This window comes from Orbicella faveolata, unplaced genomic scaffold (assembly GCF_042242905.1).
Source record: "Orbicella faveolata isolate gen_17 unplaced genomic scaffold, um_ofav_v1 contig_34, whole genome shotgun sequence".
Taxonomy (NCBI): domain Eukaryota; kingdom Metazoa; phylum Cnidaria; class Anthozoa; order Scleractinia; family Merulinidae; genus Orbicella; species Orbicella faveolata.
The window spans coordinates 10,462,466-10,480,525 of record NW_028301563.1 but is presented as its reverse complement, the minus strand read 5'-3'; the positions used below and the strand labels follow the sequence as shown (position 1 = coordinate 10,480,525).

Below are 18,060 nucleotides of genomic sequence, written 5' to 3'. Positions count from 1 at the left end.
AGTCACTTTAACGATATAGATCTTATGGCTAATAACAGTCAACTGGAGAAAGTAACAAAATTCAAGTACCTTGGTGTAACTATAAACCAGCACCTAACCTGGCATGATCATATTGATCAAATTGAAAGTCTCGGAAAGGCTGGGGATTTTACGGAGAATAGAACATCTGCTTCCTGCCTATGCCAGAAAAATTTATGTCACGACAATGGCCATCCCAATACTTGAATATGCCAGTATTGTTTGGGGCGATAAGAACAACAAAGTCCTAATGGATTCAATCCAAGTTCTCCAAAGTAGCGCTGCTAAATTGGTCCTGGATAGGTCGCCGTATTCGTCTTCATCCTAAGCACTTTCAGATCTAAACTGGATGAACCTGTCTGCCAGAAGGCAAATGCAGCGTTGCATCCATATGTATAATTTAGTCAATGACAACAGTAGAAATAACATCATTGTGCGAGGACAAGACTATCATAGCCATAACACCCGCTCTAAGGAAATCATCCGAACTACAAAATCTGCTACCAACTGGGGACTTCTTAGATCCTTTAACAGTGTTTTAACTGACTGGAATGACCTGTCGCCAACAACAAAAAAATTATTTTTAAGAGACTTTAAGGATGTCCTGCGCAAAACATTAATGTAAATATTAGGTATATATAAGCTAGGTAGTTGTATTAACCGTAAATGACTAATTGTATTTTATATTTTACTACGAGTTTCAATGTTTCAACTTTATATATCTTTAGTTATATATTTTTTAGCTTTTAGAGGTTTTTAATCAACGCTGTAATAATTTTGGTTTGATTTAAGTTTTTGATTGCCATCATTTTTATTTCAGGACCTCCCTGAAAACCACATTAGTGAGTGGAGCCTCCTGTATAAAGATTATTATTATTTATAGGCCGGTATAATTGTGCCCAGGCAAGGTCCAACCTTTTTGGGGGGCAGGGAGCTTTCCAATCGCCGAATGAATGTCAAACCCGCGCCATCAAGATCAGCTATATCAGTCTTGTATCGGTAGTTTGGCCTCACTTTTGTTGAAAGCTGGTCTAGCAACTCGCGCCCAACTTTTTCAATCGCAGGCCGAGCTTTTTTCATGCCATAGTTTATCGCTTTCTTTTGCAATGCAGGATTTCTCATTGCCTCAGAAGCATAATATCTGCTAGCCTCGACGCCTTTTTTTGCGAGAAAGAGGATACCTTTTGAGATAAACAGCTCGAGTCCGGTGTCGGCGACGCCGCTTAAAATTCCAGAGCCCTCTGCGCGGGAGGGCCCCGTCAGTTTCCCGGCAAACAACGGGTTTTGGTGATTCCGCACACAGCACACTTGACTTTGAGCATTTTGCGATTGTTTTTTGTCAAAACTATTTTTTCTGTACCTTCAACATTCGGGGTCACACACCTGTCTTTCACGCAGTAGACATCCATGTTCGTATATTAAGAAGAAGATTTGTTTTTACAATTCGTTCGTTTTCATGCACGTTGTCAGAAAACATGTCGAGGATGTCTTTGAAACTCTTACCTTTGTTTCTTTCATTTAGAAAAAGCAAACAATAATATCCACATCTTACACTCCCAACCCACTGCAGCTGGTTGTCTTCGTCTTCATCAACCTGGACGATTTCGAAAGCGTGGGCACACACTGGGTTTGCTGCTAGCGCGGGAAAAACAGTGAACATGAAATTTCGACTCTTTCGGACTGCCGCCACCGAATGAGTAGAAATTAAACTGAAAAATTACGAAAGAAGACCTTTCTTTGTAATGACAACCAGCTGCAGTGGGTTGGGAGTGCAAGATGTGGATACTATTGTTTGCTTTTTCTAAATGAACAACAACTGAAATATAATCCAGAAAAAGAAGAAATTATTGAAATACATCAACAACCTACCGGCTCTACTGACGCTGTAGCTATGCAACATGATGTAAAACAATAAAAATGCAAGCAAGATATAAATTCCCAACCATATTCATTAGTTGTGACAATGGGTAAAAAGTTAATGGTAATGTCTTGAGAAATAGGTGTTGGGTCATTCGAAATGTAATATTGGAATATTTTAGGTGTTTAAAAAAATGTTGCCTTTTCTTACCGTTGTTGATGTGTACGCAGGTGCTGCGTTTCCTAGGAACTACTTCTTCAGTGAAATGTGTAAATTACTTGACCGTTGTTAAACTGGAAATGGTGCCATGTAATCTAACTATTTTGAAAATGTACTGTCTACTTCAATAATTTGTAGCCGATTCTTGGTAGGATGTCTTGGTACATTCATGTTCTGCGAGCACCGTTGCTGCACTGCATGTTTTCGGTTTAGCTGCGTTGTCCAGCAACACGTTTGTTTACTCGCGGGTGTCGATCGAGAAAATGAAGTAAAAGTTGAAATCTAGATTTTGGAAGCGCTCTTTTTGGAATTAGTCGCGTTAGACTCCTTAACTTATTTTCAGTCTCCCGTCCAATTTTTCAGTCAAACCTTGCCCTTTTTACTGACCTTTTCAAGGAGTTTGATAACGATGTTTAAATTAATTTATTCCTAATTCACACTTCTACCCAAATAAAGAAAAGATTCCTAACAATAGCAGCGGCACCTCATTAAAGGATGTTTGTACCAAGAGCACGTCCAGTTAATGAGATAGATAGTTTTAACTGGAAATCCCGCCCACGAAGCTGGGAGTTTGCAAACCTATTTCTTGTAACACTTATGTTGTATGAAATATCTAACAACAACTTTTATCTTTTAACTTAGTGTTATCCTAAACTTTTAATCGGTAAGAACGAAGATTGTAACTTTTATATTGCTCACGTTACCTTATTTAGGTCAGCCACTTAAGAATAGTCGGTTAAAATCAAGGTAGAAAACGTTTTAGTCAACCTCGATAACCTCGAAGGAAAATATGCTAAGTAGCTTGGTGCGCAGTCGCAATAGAACCTTATTTGAACTGCGCATGACATTACGTTAGCCTAATTGACAGATTGACATTGATTTGATGGATGACGTGGTTGTCCCTTTAAAAGGAACGTGACGAGTTAGCTCCTAGTAGTTGTAGTAATTGCCGTAACCAGTCAAGAGCAACAAGTAAGAGAACGTTGTGAGTATTGTACCCAGGTCATCAATAGTGGAAATAAAAAGAGAAGCAACCAAACAAAGAGTGTTGGAGTGATCAGCTAATTTCCCCAAAGGTCGCTTCAACAATGACGTTGATTACAGTAGTTGCGCTTTTCGTAAACAAAAATATGGTGAAAACGAGAAAAAAATGCAAAAACGCCGCAGACCGTAAAATGGTTAAGTCTCTTGAGTCTATTCCGTGGAAAAATAGACAATGGTGGCATGCACTCGCGCGAAACGCTATCAACTCAAAACAAAAACTTGGTTTGGGTTACAAAAAATAAAACCTTTTGCTTTCTGCCAACTCTCGGTTCACAAAAAAAAAAAAAAAAAAAAAAAAAAAAAAAATTCAGGCCAAAGAGACGTTTTGTTGTTTAGAACAGCTTAAAAATCATAATACATGTTACCATTTTTTGATTGTCTCATTCCAATATTAAAGATATAATCCGTGCGCTGTCTGTTTTGCAACGCATACGTTAGCGAAGACGGCGCCCACACGAATATTATTGACCCATTTTCATGTTCCAGTTTCAAAACGACCGATGGTCCGTATTTATTGCGTCCACGATCTTGGACTTCATGCACCTTGTATGCACCCTGCTGGATATCGCGCCATTTGACGACTTCTTCTCGCTCTTGAAAGTCTTCGACTGCTGGCCAGTAGCACCTATCTTTTGGTGGTGTGTCAACAATGTCACAAGTTTGTCCTCGGTCCATTTTGTCATCCCCTAGAGTTACATTTGTTCAATAGAAAAAAGGTTGATGACGGCTTCGATAAAACTTAAATTCGACGTTGCCGTTCCCACCTGCGCCTTTTATTTACCAACCTTGCTTGCCAACGCGGCCCACATCAACCGCATGCATGATCTTCCTGCCTCATCAAACACCTCTTTAATAGGCTCTTGTGCATTTCTGTACTCATCTTCTACCATCCCCTGCTCGTCAAACACATCTTCAATAGGCTCTTGTGCTTTTCTGTACTCATCCACTGACATCCCCTGCCACATTATTTCTCTTACAGCCTCTTTATCAAACTGCATTCTCACCGCCTTCACAGATCTTGTATATATATTTCAAAACAATTTACTGCTCTCGCCGCCTGTTCAAATTAACATTTGAAAATTCACGGCTTCGTTTATTATTAAAACATGATTGTCAGTTTCCCCTTGATCACGTTTCTTGTGAATGAATATTTTACGCCTGAGTGGCAGAAAAACGTGCGTGATATTACACGCGAAGTTGTTGACACGCTTCCGGTTGTTTAAAGCCTTCAGACTACGGCTTCCGGTTGCACATTCCTCTTGGCTTCAGTTAAAGCCGGTTGCATTCCTCTTGGCTTCAGGTGAAGCCATCAGGAATTTTCAAAGCCATCAGGAATGTTGAAGCCAAGAGGAATTTTAGGGGCAGATTTCTCTTTTCTGCCCACAGTTTGTTAGAATACGGCATTTCTTCTCTGCCTGGTCAATAAAAACAACACTTTTCAGCTTTTTTCGATAAAAAATCGAGCGAAAAACGTGGTAAAACAAAGAGCTTCCACTAGAGCGAAAAAAATAAACAGCTGATTGCCCCAGGGCAAAGTACTTCACGCTCAGACATGTTTACATTTCTTTTGACAAGAGAATAATGGCGACTTTTAGTGGGTTCATCTGTTTCATCTCGTCAACAAAAGCATCTGGTAAGAATAATAATTGAGCTTTTCCATAGGACCGTAAAACTGTCACAGAACTGTAAACTGTCACAGAACTATTTTTAATACCTGTCACAGAACCCCCCTTATCCATGTGTGTCAATGAAACATCAGGATCCTTGAGGCATCGGACATCATTTTTTTAAATTGTTATAATAACTTTCTTGTTTTTCTTGATATTTTCATCTCAATCAGATATCGATGAGTGCGCCAGCAACCCCTGTCTGAACGGTGGAACCTGCACCGACCAAGTGAATGGGTTCACCTGCACCTGTGTACCGGGATTCAAGGGGACCCAGTGTCAAACAGGTTAGTGTCTATGAAATGATGTGATTATTTCGGAACAGTCGTCATCTTTTACCGTTTTCAGTTTCATTTTCAAGTTGGAAAATCCAAGTTGTAGGTATGGATGCGAGTTTAACTCCATCCTTCCTTCTTTCCTTTCTTCCTGTCGTCGATTGCTGTCAGTCTTTTTGTGATCGAATCCGCTGATCAATGTGTAAAGCTTTCGCAGTGGTAGCGACGTTCAAGTTATATTCGATCTGAAGGTGAAACGATTTCTTTACAGAAAGATTAATTTTCATTTTTTTTTTTTAGCATTTTTTCTCATTTTCCTTTGCATTTCTGATGCTTGTACTCAATATCTTATAAGCAGGCTATATATCTGTGCTTAAATCCAAACTAAACATTGAAACCATGACTTATTTTTCTTTGCTGTTGTTGTAATTCTCTTCTATTGTTCCGTTTGTTTAGGTTCAATTCTTTCCCTCAACATTCATAGAATATTAACTTAAAGAATAGAAGTAAATAAAATCATCTTACCTTAAAAATGTTAACTTCCTTCACCCTGTTTGCTGCGTCTGTCTTTTTGATATAAGCTTAATACACTCGTGTAGAATTCTGTGACATTTATTTAATAGAACTACTAGAGTCAAAAAGCAAAATCCTTTCTTGGTTTCCAACCGCAACAGAATAATTTAATAAATTTCACAGTCTACCAAGCTATTATCCCTACCACTTCAAAACGTGCCTTGGCACTAATCTTATTTACAAATACGGTTTATCATGTTTTAAGACGTGAGGTTATCGGCGACAATCGACACAACTATTTGTTTAAAGTTGCAGTTTAAACAACAACTTCGACAAACAACTGAAGTGTTATCGTATAGGGATAAGCGAAATTAAAACAAACAAATTGGAACTTACAGGATGGGTTCACATCAGGAAGACTTTACAACTCCAAGTGAAGATAGCTCGCCGAAGCAGAAAACGTGACGGCAGTTTCTAAAACAGAGAGTCGCTTACCAAAATTTGGCAAATGGATATTCACTTCAGCGTGAATTTTCCAAAGTGATTGATAACGCTACCTGACAAACAGAGGCGTCTGACATATAGGGGCTTCTGACAGATAGGAGCGTCTGACATATAGGAACGTCTGACATATAGGGGCATCTGACAAATAGGGGCGTCTGACATATAGGGGCATCTGACATATAGGGGCGTCTGACATATAGGCGCGTCTGACATATAGGGGCGTCTAATATATAGGGGTGCCTGACATAGAGGAGCGTCTGATATATAGGAGCGTCTGATATATAGGAGCATCTGACATGTAGGAGCATCTGACATATAGGGGCGTCTGACATATAGGGGCATCTGAGAAATAGGGGCGTCTGACATATAGGGGCATCTGACATAGAGGAGCGTCTGATATATAGGGGCGTCTGACATATAAGGGCATCTGAGAAACAGGGGCGTCTGACATATAGGGGCATCTGACAAATACGGGTGTCTGACATATAGGGGCGTCTGACATATAGGAGCGTCTGACATATAGGCGCGTCTGACATATAGGAGCGTCTGACATATAGGGGCAACTGAGAAATAAGGGCGTCTGACATATAGGAGCGTCTGACATATAGGGGCATCTGAGAAATAGGGGCGTCTGACATATAGGGGCGTCTGACATATAGGGGCATCTGAGAAAAGGGGTGTCTGACATATAGGAGCGTCTGACATATAGGGGCACCTGACATATAGGAGCGTCTGACATATAGGGGCATCTGAGAAATAGGGGCGTCTGACATATAGGGGCGTCTGACATATAGGGGCATCTGAGAAATAGGGGCGTCTGACATATAGGGGTGCCTGACATATAGGAGCGTCTGACATATAGGGGCATCTGACATATAGGGGCATCTGAGAAATAGGGGTGTGTGACATATAGGGGCATCTGACATATAGGAGCGTCTGACATATAGGAGCGTCTGACATATAGGGGCATCTGACATATAGGGGCGTCTGACATATAGGGGCGTCTGACATATAGGGGTGTCTGACATATAGGGGCATCTGAGAAATATAGGAGCGTCTGACATATAGGGGCGTCTGACATATAGGGGCATGTGACATATAGGAGCGTCTGACATATAGGGGCGTCTGACATATAGGGGTGTCTGACATATAGGGGCATCTGAGAAATATAGGAGCGTCTGACATATAGGGGCGTCTGACATATAGGGGCATGTGACATATAGGAGCGTCTGACATATAGGGGCGTCTGACATATACGGGCATCTGAGAAATAGGGGCGTCTGACAAATTGGTGCGTCTGACATATAGGAGCGTCTGACATATAGGGGCATCTGACATATAGGAGCGTCTGATATATAGGGGCATCTGACATAGAGGAGCGTCTGATATATAGGGGCGTCTGACATGTAGGGGCATCTGACATAGAGGAGCGTCTGATATATAGGGGCATCTGACATATAAGGGCATCTGACAAATAGGGGTGTCTGACATATAGGGGCATCTGACATATAGGAGCGTCTGACATATAGTGGCATCTGACATAGAGGAGCGTCTGATATAGAGGAGCGTCTGATATATAGGGGCGTCTGACATATAGGGGCATCTGACATATAGAAGCGTCTGACATATATGGGCATCTGACATAGAGGAGCGTCTGATATATAGGGGCATCTGACATATAGAGGCATCTGACAAATAGGGGTGTCTGACATATAGGGGCATCTGACATATTGGAGCGTCTGAGATATAGGGGGATCTGACATAGAGGAGCGTCTAATATATAGGGGCGTCTGAGATATAGGGGCATCTGACATATAGGAGCGTCTGACATATAGGGGCGTCTGACATATAGGGGCATCTGAGAAATAGGGGCGTCTGACAAATAGGGGCGTCTGACATATAGGAGCGTCTGACATATAGGGGCGTCTGACATATACGGGCATCTGAGAAATAGGGGCGTCTGACAAATAGAGGCGTCTGACATATAGGAGCGTCTGACATATAGGGGCGTCTGACATATACGGGCATCTGAGAAATAGGGGCGTCTGACAAATAGGGGCGTCTGACAAATAGGGGCGTCTGACATATAGGAGCGTCTGACATATAGGGGCATCTGACATATAGGAGCGCTTGACATATAGGGGCATCTGACATATAGGAGCGTCTGATATATAGGGGCATCTGACATAGAGGAGCGTCTGATATATAGGGGCGTCTGACATATAGGGGCATCTGACATAGAGGAGTGTCTGATATATAGGGGCATCTGACATATAGGGGCATCTGACAAATAAGGGTGTCTGACATATATGGGCATCTGACATATAGGAGCGTCTGACATATAGGGGCATCTGACATAGAGGAGCGTCTGACAAATAGGGGTGTCTGACATATAGGGGCATCTGACATATAGGAGCGTCTGACATATAGGGGCATCTGACATATAGGAGCGTCTGACATATAGGGGCATCTGACATATAGGAGCGTCTGACATATAGGGGCGTCTGACATATACGGGCATCTGAGAAATAAGGGCGTCTGACAAATAGGGGCGTCTGACATATAGGAGCGTCTGACATATAGGGGCATCTGACATATAGGAGCGTCTGACATATAGGGGCATCTGACATATAGGAGCGTCTGATATATAGGGGCATCTGACATAGAGGAGCGTCTGATATATAGGGGCGTCTGACATATAGGGGCATCTGACATAGAGGAGCGTCTGATATATAGGGGCATCTGACATATAGGGGCATCTGACAAATAGGGGTGTCTGACATATAAGGGCATCTGACATATAGGAGCGTCTGACATATAGGAGCGTCTGACATATAGGGGCATCTGACATAGAGGAGCGTCTGACATAAAGGGGCGTCTGACATATAGGGGCATCTGACATATAGGAGCGTCTGACATATAGGGGCGTCTGACATATACGGGCATCTGAGAAATAGGGGCGTCTGACTAATAGGGGCGTGTGACATATAGGAGCGTCTGACATATAGGGGCGTCTGACATATAGGGGCATCTGAGAAATAGGGGCGTCTGACAAATAGGGGTGTCTGACATATAGGGGCATCTGACATATAGGAGCGTCTGACATATAGGGGCATCTGACATATAGGAGCGTCTGACATATAGGGGCGTCTGACATATACGGGCATCTGAGAAATAGGGGCGTCTGACAAATAGGGGCGTCTGACATATAGGAGCGTCTGACATATAGGGGCATCTGACATATAGGAGCGTCTGACATATAGGGGCATCTGACATATAGGAGCGTCTGATATATAGGGGCATCTGACATAGAGGAGCGTCTGATATATAGGGGCGTCTGACATATAGGGGCATCTGACATAGAGGAGCGTCTGATATATAGGGGCATCTGACATATAGGGGCATCTGACAAATAGGGGTGTCTGACATATAAGGGCATCTGACATATAGGAGCGTCTGACATATAGGGGCATCTGACATAGAGGAGCGTCTGACATATAGGGGCGTCTGACATATAGGGGCATCTGACATAGAGGAGCGTCTGACATATAGGGGCGTCTGACATATACGGGCATCTGAGAAATAGGGGCGTCTGACTAATAGGGGCGTGTGACATATAGGAGCGTCTGACATATAGGGGCGTCTGACATATAGGGGCATCTGAGAAATAGGGGCGTCTGACAAATAGGGGTGTCTGACATATAGGGGCATCTGACATATAGGAGCGTCTGACATATAGGGGCGTCTGACATATAGGGGCGTCTGACATATAGGGGCATCTGACATATAGGGACATCTGAGAAATAGGAGCGTCTGACATATAAAAGCGTCTCACATATTGGGGCGTCTGACACATAGGGGGCGTCTGACATATAGAAGCACGATATATAAACAAAAGAAAAAAAACAAAAGTTTACAATCTCCCCTGCATGTGAGTGTCAAGCTAGAATATTAACAGCCGAATCTTTAACTGACTCCTAACCAGATGAAGTATAAGTGGTAGGTTATTTTAATGATCTTAACGACTTCGGTCAAATAGTTCCAATTTCGGAAAATAGTTCTGGAATTTTTGTCAAATGGAAATCGCCTATTATACCACGCTTTAATCGTAAAATCTTGTGTAATTTCCACAACTAGATATTTTGAATATTTTTCCATGATTGATAAAAAATATAAACATTTTCAATCTGTTTACAGTAAACAGTTCTAAAGGCGCGCTAGTACCGGTCAGTGGTACTTAATCGTTGATGTTTCGGACATCGACCTTGTCAGCCATCTTGTTCTTTTTTGTACACGCGTGTGATAGATTTGGTATGTTTTTGAAAATTGTCCATGCCAACGACATTCTCAACTTCTTTGCGCTATTTATTCCTATAACATTGTTTGAGACGCAGACGAATGCTCTTCCATAACTCTCATAGCTGTGACGTCAATGTTGTCTGTAGTAATACTCATGCATCTTACACTTACACATGTAAAGCTGGATATGCTGGCGATGGCAGATCTCGCAGTGGTACGTTAGATTGTGGTAAAGTTGCGGCATGTTTTTGTTCTCAGCTCAATTAATTACCTAATTAAGTGTGGGTAATCAACTGGTGACTAGTGAAATTAGAAGATAATTTCACAATCTTTGCAAAATTCTAATAATTTTGTGAGCCTTTAGGCGAGGGAAATTACTAGAATTTTGACAAAACGCAAGTGATATTATTATTTTTTTTTTGAATTTCACGAGTATACCATTTGATTACCTAGTAATATCGTGGGAGACAAATTACGCTCACAATCCTGGGTTTTTGACGTGTTTATTGTATCGATAAATCTTGTGCCAAACGTTACCATGACAATATTGTAATATTACATGTGAAATTTCAAATTAACGCTGAAATTTCGCGCCGAAATTGTTAGTAATTTTTTACCCACGATATAGGTTATCGTAATTAATACAATATCATGAACGCAAACCCGAATAGATTTCTTAACGTTTCTTATATTAGATATAAACGAGTGCTCTTCCAACTCTCATGGCTGTGATGCAAATGCTGTCTGTAGTAACACTCATGGATCTTACACTTGCACATGTAAAGCTGGATTTTCCGGAAATGGCAAAAGTTGTACTTCTGCAGGTGAGTGGATAAAAAAAAAAAAAAAAAAAAAAAAAAAAAAGAAAAAAACTTAAAAATTTAGCGTTTTTGGGTTGAAAACAATCAAAACCTCACATCTACTTAGCCTATTCGCGTCGCAAAATTTCAGTTAGGTACATATACTCTAATGCTGGTACTTTTACGTTAAAATTCAACATCGTCTTTTTGACTCTGATTACGGGCAAAGGACAATTTCAGAAGCAATTAGACGGCTTCGGTTGCAGAGTGTCATAGGTAAGGTAAAGTCTGCATACGAACCAAGTGGCCCATCAGGCTGGCGCTTATCTCCGGTTTCAGTTGTATGGAGTTTTCAAGTCATTTTCTTGTTTTTTTTATACAAAAATTTCCTACAGGGCCCAGAGGATTTGGATAACGCTGTCTAGGGGCAAATTGCTATCCAGAGGGAAAAAAAATCTAAGTTGTCCACTGAATTTCAGTTTAAAAACAAGAACGTGAATTCATCGCGTGGATAACGTTATCCATTCGTTGAACTAATAGGGCCTGTTTAGGAAAACGTTCTTGTATTACCAGCCACACAACTTTTTTTTTTTTCTGAATGTTTCTTGATGTCCACACAGATGTTAATAGTGCATATTGATATATCGCTGTTTTGTACTCTGAGCCATCTCTACACATTATTCAACCAATCTCGCGAGCTCGCCACGCACGCTCAGTTTTTACGAAGAAGAAAACAAGGAATGGCTGTGGACAGACTACAATTTAAACTTATATTAATAATTGACAACCCATGTTACAGCTCTAACTTAGGATCCGGTTCCTTGTTCAAACATTTTGCTTCTATTAATGCATACGGTTTACAGATGGTTTTCACTGTCACGCAACGAAAAACTAAATCGAAAACTATTCAGTGGATAAAGTCAAGAAATTTTAATATTATAGGAGACAGGTAAAGGAGACACTTCTCCAATTGTTGTGTCATTGCGTTTTCCCAAACTTCAGATATTCGTCGAAATGTTTTGCGCAAATTTACAGAGCCCAGTGTGGAGCCGCCATGTTGGTGGAGCACAAAGCTCCACCAACATGGCGGCCGGAAAATAGTGCAAACATCTGGAACTTACTTTGGCTATCTAGGCGACTGAACCAACAAACATTTACGCAAGCACTTTGCCTAACACTTTAACTCCTAAAAGGGCTAAAAAACACTAGATAAGTGTATATTTTTCCACAAACGTGATCGGAGTGGTATGTCACGCACCGACATAACTCTGAACTTCAAACGGCGCTGGTTTCTAAACCAAGCACACTATTGAGCTGGAACGTTGTAAACAGATATAAGTTAAGATCTCTTTATGCCTTATGAGGATAAAAATTTTCGTGGCTCTTTAGTTTTGAAATTTTGGAATTTGATGACGTCACGTGAAAACGATCCATTTGGTTTGTGAACGGCAGGTATATTTTGCAGGTCGCAGGTAGTAGGTTGCAGGTTGAAATTTAATTATAACTGGAAAACCGCTGGCACGAAAAATGATTAATAACCTATATACTCGTCAGGGGTTTTTACATAAAGTAGTTCGCCTCTTTCACATAGTGAAAACACGCTGAGGCCTTCTTTGGCAATCTTCTAACTTGTTACGCCGTGTGCAGAAACCAGAGACTTCGTACGCTTCCCAACATGTTTGTGATTGCATTTGGTGTGAGCGACGTTCTTATGTCCATCGAAAACACGATCGATCCGCTATAAGTACTTATCGATCGACACGCCGAGACCAGTGAAATCTCTTCAAAGCCATCTGGATGGCCGCTCCACAGATGTTTCCATCGATTCCAGATTTGGCTCGGGTCTTCCCTCAACAACAGAAGATTGCCATCACAAATGAAGCAAATAAATAAAGAAATGAAATAATATAAGATTTTAACCGACGGAATATACTAGCACAATCTCAGTGTGTTTTCATTTTGGTACTCACAGGGAAGAAACCAAATTCAGCAGATATTTCAGATGATATTTCAGATGTTTTTTCAAAAACAATAATTCATTGCAGGTTTAAAATCATAGGAATACACTCTCCTCCTATCGCTTCGGCCGGTTTGGCACTTAGGTGAAAGCCACCTTTCTGAGCGACTGTAAAGAGCGTCATGTAACAGTCACCAGTCTACCACCTGTTCGTTTCTTTTAAGTGCCAGTGGTTTTCCAGTTATAATTAAATTTCAACCTGCAACCTGCAACCTGCAACCTGCGACCTGCAAAATATACCTGCCGTATACGTAGAAAGGTCGACGATTTGTTTGTTAGTCGGTACGCCTGAGAATCAACTTCTTCTTCTGTTATATTTGTTTACGTTTTGATGGATTGAAATACAGCTTTGTAGAACATGAAAACAGCAGCTCACGCCGATCAATGAATTCGAAGTTTCATCAAACGCGCATCCGTTCATTACTTTTTCTTTGGCCGTTCCCGGGGATCGGTCCAAATTCGAATCAAGTTAGACTCATGAAAAGTTCGTTGTCTGAACTGAATTTTAGAGTTTAAATTGTCAAGAGTTAAGAATTTGTCGTTTTAATGTTTCTTACGGTAAGTGCGGCGCTAGTTCTATTTTTTTCGTTGTGTCTGTTAGTTGAGTTTTTTAGAACCCGTCGCCAAGACGGTACTGTCTTGATACGGATTTTCGCGTGCTAAGATGTTAGCGCAAAGAAGTTCTTGTGGTTTGAAAATCCTACCGCAAAGAAGTTCTTGCGGTTTTAACTCCTAACCGCAAAGAAGTTCTTGCGTCCTGCAGGATCCAAGCGCAAGCGACCCGCAAGAAGCCGCAGGAAGTTGACGGCTTGCGGACGCAAAAAGAAGTTCTTGCGCGTGCATTATTTTTGGGCTGTACTGTAAGCACAAAAAGCAGTTTCATAAGTTTCTGGCCGACAACGCTTAAATGCAACAGCATTTTATGCAATTGTGGCTTGTACGAAGCGTGGGCTACAGGCTTCCATATTCAAAACAGGTGAAGACGAATCTAGAGGCAAGAACAGTTTAAAGACTCTAAAAAATGTCTGACGGCAATATCGTATTTCACTGGCAAACTAAGTTGTAAGACTTTCTCGCCCTTTCTTGCCTATTTGTTTAAAAAAAAAAAAAAAATCCACCAAAACATAACAATGTTCTTCGCAGAACAACATTTCAAATGAGATATCACATGATTTTGAATACCTTTGCGATTCAGTTACCAAATTTGGATAGCCTGTAACGCACGCCTTCCATGCGTGATCGATATAGAAACAACTTCCATGTGTGGAATTTAATAAAGTTTAAAACAACCACATAATTATTTGCGACTCTTATTTTACATTTGCTTGTTTTAATTTTTTTCAGGTAAAACGTCGATACGGAACAGTTTTGTCCAGCGTACTAAGACTAGAAAAGCAATCAGTTGCAGGTTCTCCAGTTTTGTCTCTGGTTTCACCACTTATTAATATATAAACATGCATCTATACTCCTGAATGGTGAAAAGCACTGAAAGGGAAGTACAGAAAAACATCGCGCAGCAAACCAGGCCAGGCTCAGACCAGTTACGTGACAATCTCAATGACAATGCACTAAACTTACTGCGCCTTCCATCCATAAATTAAACAGTGAAACTTACGTTCTACGACGGTCAAAGTGGCAGTCTGGCTTGTAATGCCCAGCAAGTTTCTTCCAATACAAGTGTATTCTCCTGCGTCATCAAAGGTCACGTGAGGCAGATCTAATCTGCCATCCTGACTTCTTAAAGGAGTGCTGCTCTTTCCTAGCCATGTGACACTTGGCTTGGGATTTCCGCCGACAGAACATTGGAACCTTGCACTATTCCATTCCGCGATTGTTTGCTTCGTCGGCAAGATCACTATCGTGGGAGGTGAAAAGGAATCTCCGCGTTCCCCCTTTGCACCGGGGCTCCCACTAGGACCTGGGACTCCTTCAATTCCAACTTCCCCCTTTGGACCTGGTGACCCAATAAATCCCTGATTTCCCTTCTGACCCGGCGGTCCCGTAAGTCCCTGATTTCCCTTCGGACCCGGCGGCCCCATAATACCCTGTTTTCCCTTTGGACCTGGTGACCCAATAAATCCCTGACTTCCCTTCAGACCCGACGGCCCCATAATTCCCTGATTTCCCTTCGGACCCGGCGGCCCAATAATTCCCTGTTTTCCCTTTGAACCCGGTTGCCCTATAATTCCTTGATTTCCCTTCGGACCTGGCGCCCCAATAATTCCCTGTTTTCCCTTTAAACCCGGTTGCCCTGTAATTCCCTGATTTCCCTTTGGACCCGGTGGCCCACTATTACCCTGTTCCCCTGTTCGACCCGGCGGCCCCATAATTCCCTGTTCCCCCTTTTGACCCGCCTGCCCCATAATTCCTTGTTTCCCCCTTTCACCCGGTGGCCCCACAATTCCCTGCTTTCCATGTGGGCCTTGATTTCCTTTGCTGCCACTAGACCCTTTCCTTCCCGTGACTCCACGCGGTCCTCTTCTTCCACGTGATCCCTTTGGACCCTGCATTCCCGGCGGTCCTTGCACGCAGATTTGTTCTTTGGATGAACAGAATGATCGTAACGTTAGAGAGTTTATTGTTTTGTTTATCTCACTTCTGACTGACTCCATAGTAAGGTCGTCTGGTTTTGTGCCAGCTTCAGATGAAGACCGGCGGGTTCTTCCAATATGAACTGTCAATGAAATAGAATGAAAAGATTTAACATCTTGGCTTTCCCGTCAAGTATTGACAACTGATCTGACACGGGATTTTGTTTCCTGACCTTTGCACACTGATTCTGTTAGTCAGTTTGTCTTTATATCAAACTATTTGTTGATACTTAGACGAGTCGGAATTTGTACTTGTCATTATCAGTTGATGACAGTGGGGCGTCGTTGTCAATTTTGCAAGACAATGACACTTCATAGAGTATAAACTTCATGGTTACTGCTTCGGAGTTTCCCAGCAACTTATTCTTTGATCTTTAATCTCTAAATTAATTCCTTTTAATCAATTAAGTGGCCTCTGATCTTGAGAAACAAACTTGGATGTAATCACGTTTTGGTGTCTTTGTATTCTTTTCACCATATGTTTTCCGGGAGAGCTGAATACTCAAGCCACGTAATGAAATAACGAGCGAGAAATCATAGTCGAGAGAAATAAGGATTAAACGTAAATTTTTTTTTTTTTTTGATTTTCAGATACAGGATTTTTAAAGGTACATTACTTTAATCATTTTGATTTCAATGGTGATAAAAAGATAGCTTCTCCTTACGATATCGATACATTTTCAAACATTTGAATCATAAGTTTGTAACAGCAAATTTTCAGAACCAGTTCTTTTTTCAATATTAATTTAAGACGTATTTCATAAATGTCAATAGTCTTGTGCATACAGAGGGCACGGGAAGGAAACGACGATTTATAATTCTGAGTAAACGTTAAGGCATTAGCTGTGTAATCGAATCACATTACCTTCTGTCACATCTTTCCTCTCTTTAGTAATCTTGTGATCAAATTGTCCAACAGACTGGACTCTTTCAGAACGTTCGAAGGTTGTTGCATCGCTAAAAGCCTCGATTAGGTTCTGATTTTGCCGCGCGTCCGCCGCAAGATCTTCAACATCGTGAACTCGCTGGTTTATAATCTCAACACGCACCAAGGCAGCGGTACAGATCAATAAAGATACTAACGACAGTGGACAAACAAGCTTAGATGAGCAGCTGTGGAAATTACGAGCAGATGAGTGTTCTTGTTTTTCGGCCATGACAAAACACTGGCGTCACACGATAATGCAGTGCTCCTTGTGGTGTGGTGTAAAGGTACTCGCCGAGACGTGTATGAAATGTGAGTCTTGTATTGACGATCATCCAAACCAGGTCACAGTAACAACGAATGTTTTAAGCGTTCACGATGATAAATGAAGGTCAAACGTCATCCTAAAAATAAAATCCTTTTTGTTCTTCTTAAGAGCTCGAGGGCCTAAACGTATCAGCGGATTATTAGCAATACGCACAAGGTAATGTTTGATAAGAAACTTTGTAGTAAGCTTCTACTGAGCACAACCTCGTCCCACACCTCCCAGTGTCTCTCTCGGGAAGAGAGACACTGAGAGTGATTCTACTACCGAAGCAGACAAAAATAAGAGTGGAAGAATGAAAGAAATGCAAAGTTTTAGACGATTGTGAATCGAAAGGAAGTTATCAACGGTATTGTATAACACTAACTGCTCACTCATTCATCCTCTCTGCTCCTGTGAGTGAAGCATAAGGATGAGAAACGCTCATGCTGTCTTCTACTTTCCCATAAACGTTTGGTTGACTTTAAAGCCACCATAGGCCTTGTAGACTCAATTACTAACCGCGCGCTGTTCGGGAAAGGAGCCTGCGACTCAAGAGAGCGGCGGCAATCGAGCCTACAGGCCTTCTCATTAATGTGTTGTCAAGGGGAGGTTGATGATAAATAATTATCATCAGTAATGTGATTGGTTAGGCCGGGGATGTTATTTATTTAAAATACCGTAAATTCCCGAATGAGCGCCCGGGGGGAGGGTGTCGACGCTTGTTTAATTTTTTTTTCCAAATCGTGATCAGATATGATGGGGTTTTTTGTAACATAAGTATGTGCCAGTCCCTCAAAAGTCTCAGAAGGATCCTGTCTCTCTTGAAGAAGTACGTAATATAACCAGTTTAGCCGGTTTAAGCCTGCTGCACAAGGCAAATCTCGTTTCGATGGTCAATTCGCAGTGTTTGAATGAGTCGGTAATCACTTGCTTGTGATTGAAAAATTGTTGTATCAGTACTCAGCACTCTTGCATAAAACAGAGGTAGGGGAGGGGCGCTTATTCGAGAGAGGCGCTAAGTAG

At 41.6% G+C, this 18,060-nt stretch overlaps 1 protein-coding gene across 2 annotated transcripts in view; it reads right to left on the bottom strand.

Annotated features, from left to right (window-relative positions):
• Positions 1-17,575, bottom strand: part of LOC110065687 (uncharacterized) — a 39,768-nt gene extending 22,193 nt beyond the window's left edge. Inside the window, exons 1-2 of one of the 2 annotated variants that reach the window (XM_089270839.1) lie at positions 16,671-17,575; positions 14,830-15,888 (exon numbers count right to left, since the gene is read on the bottom strand). In XM_089270839.1, the coding sequence (XP_089126965.1) occupies positions 14,830-15,888; positions 16,671-16,962 (1,351 nt within the window). In that variant the 5' untranslated portion in view covers positions 16,963-17,575. The remainder of the gene's footprint in view (positions 1-14,829; positions 15,889-16,670) is intronic. The other variant, XM_089270838.1, reaches the window with a different exon arrangement.
• Between the last annotated feature and the right edge of the window lie 485 nt (positions 17,576-18,060).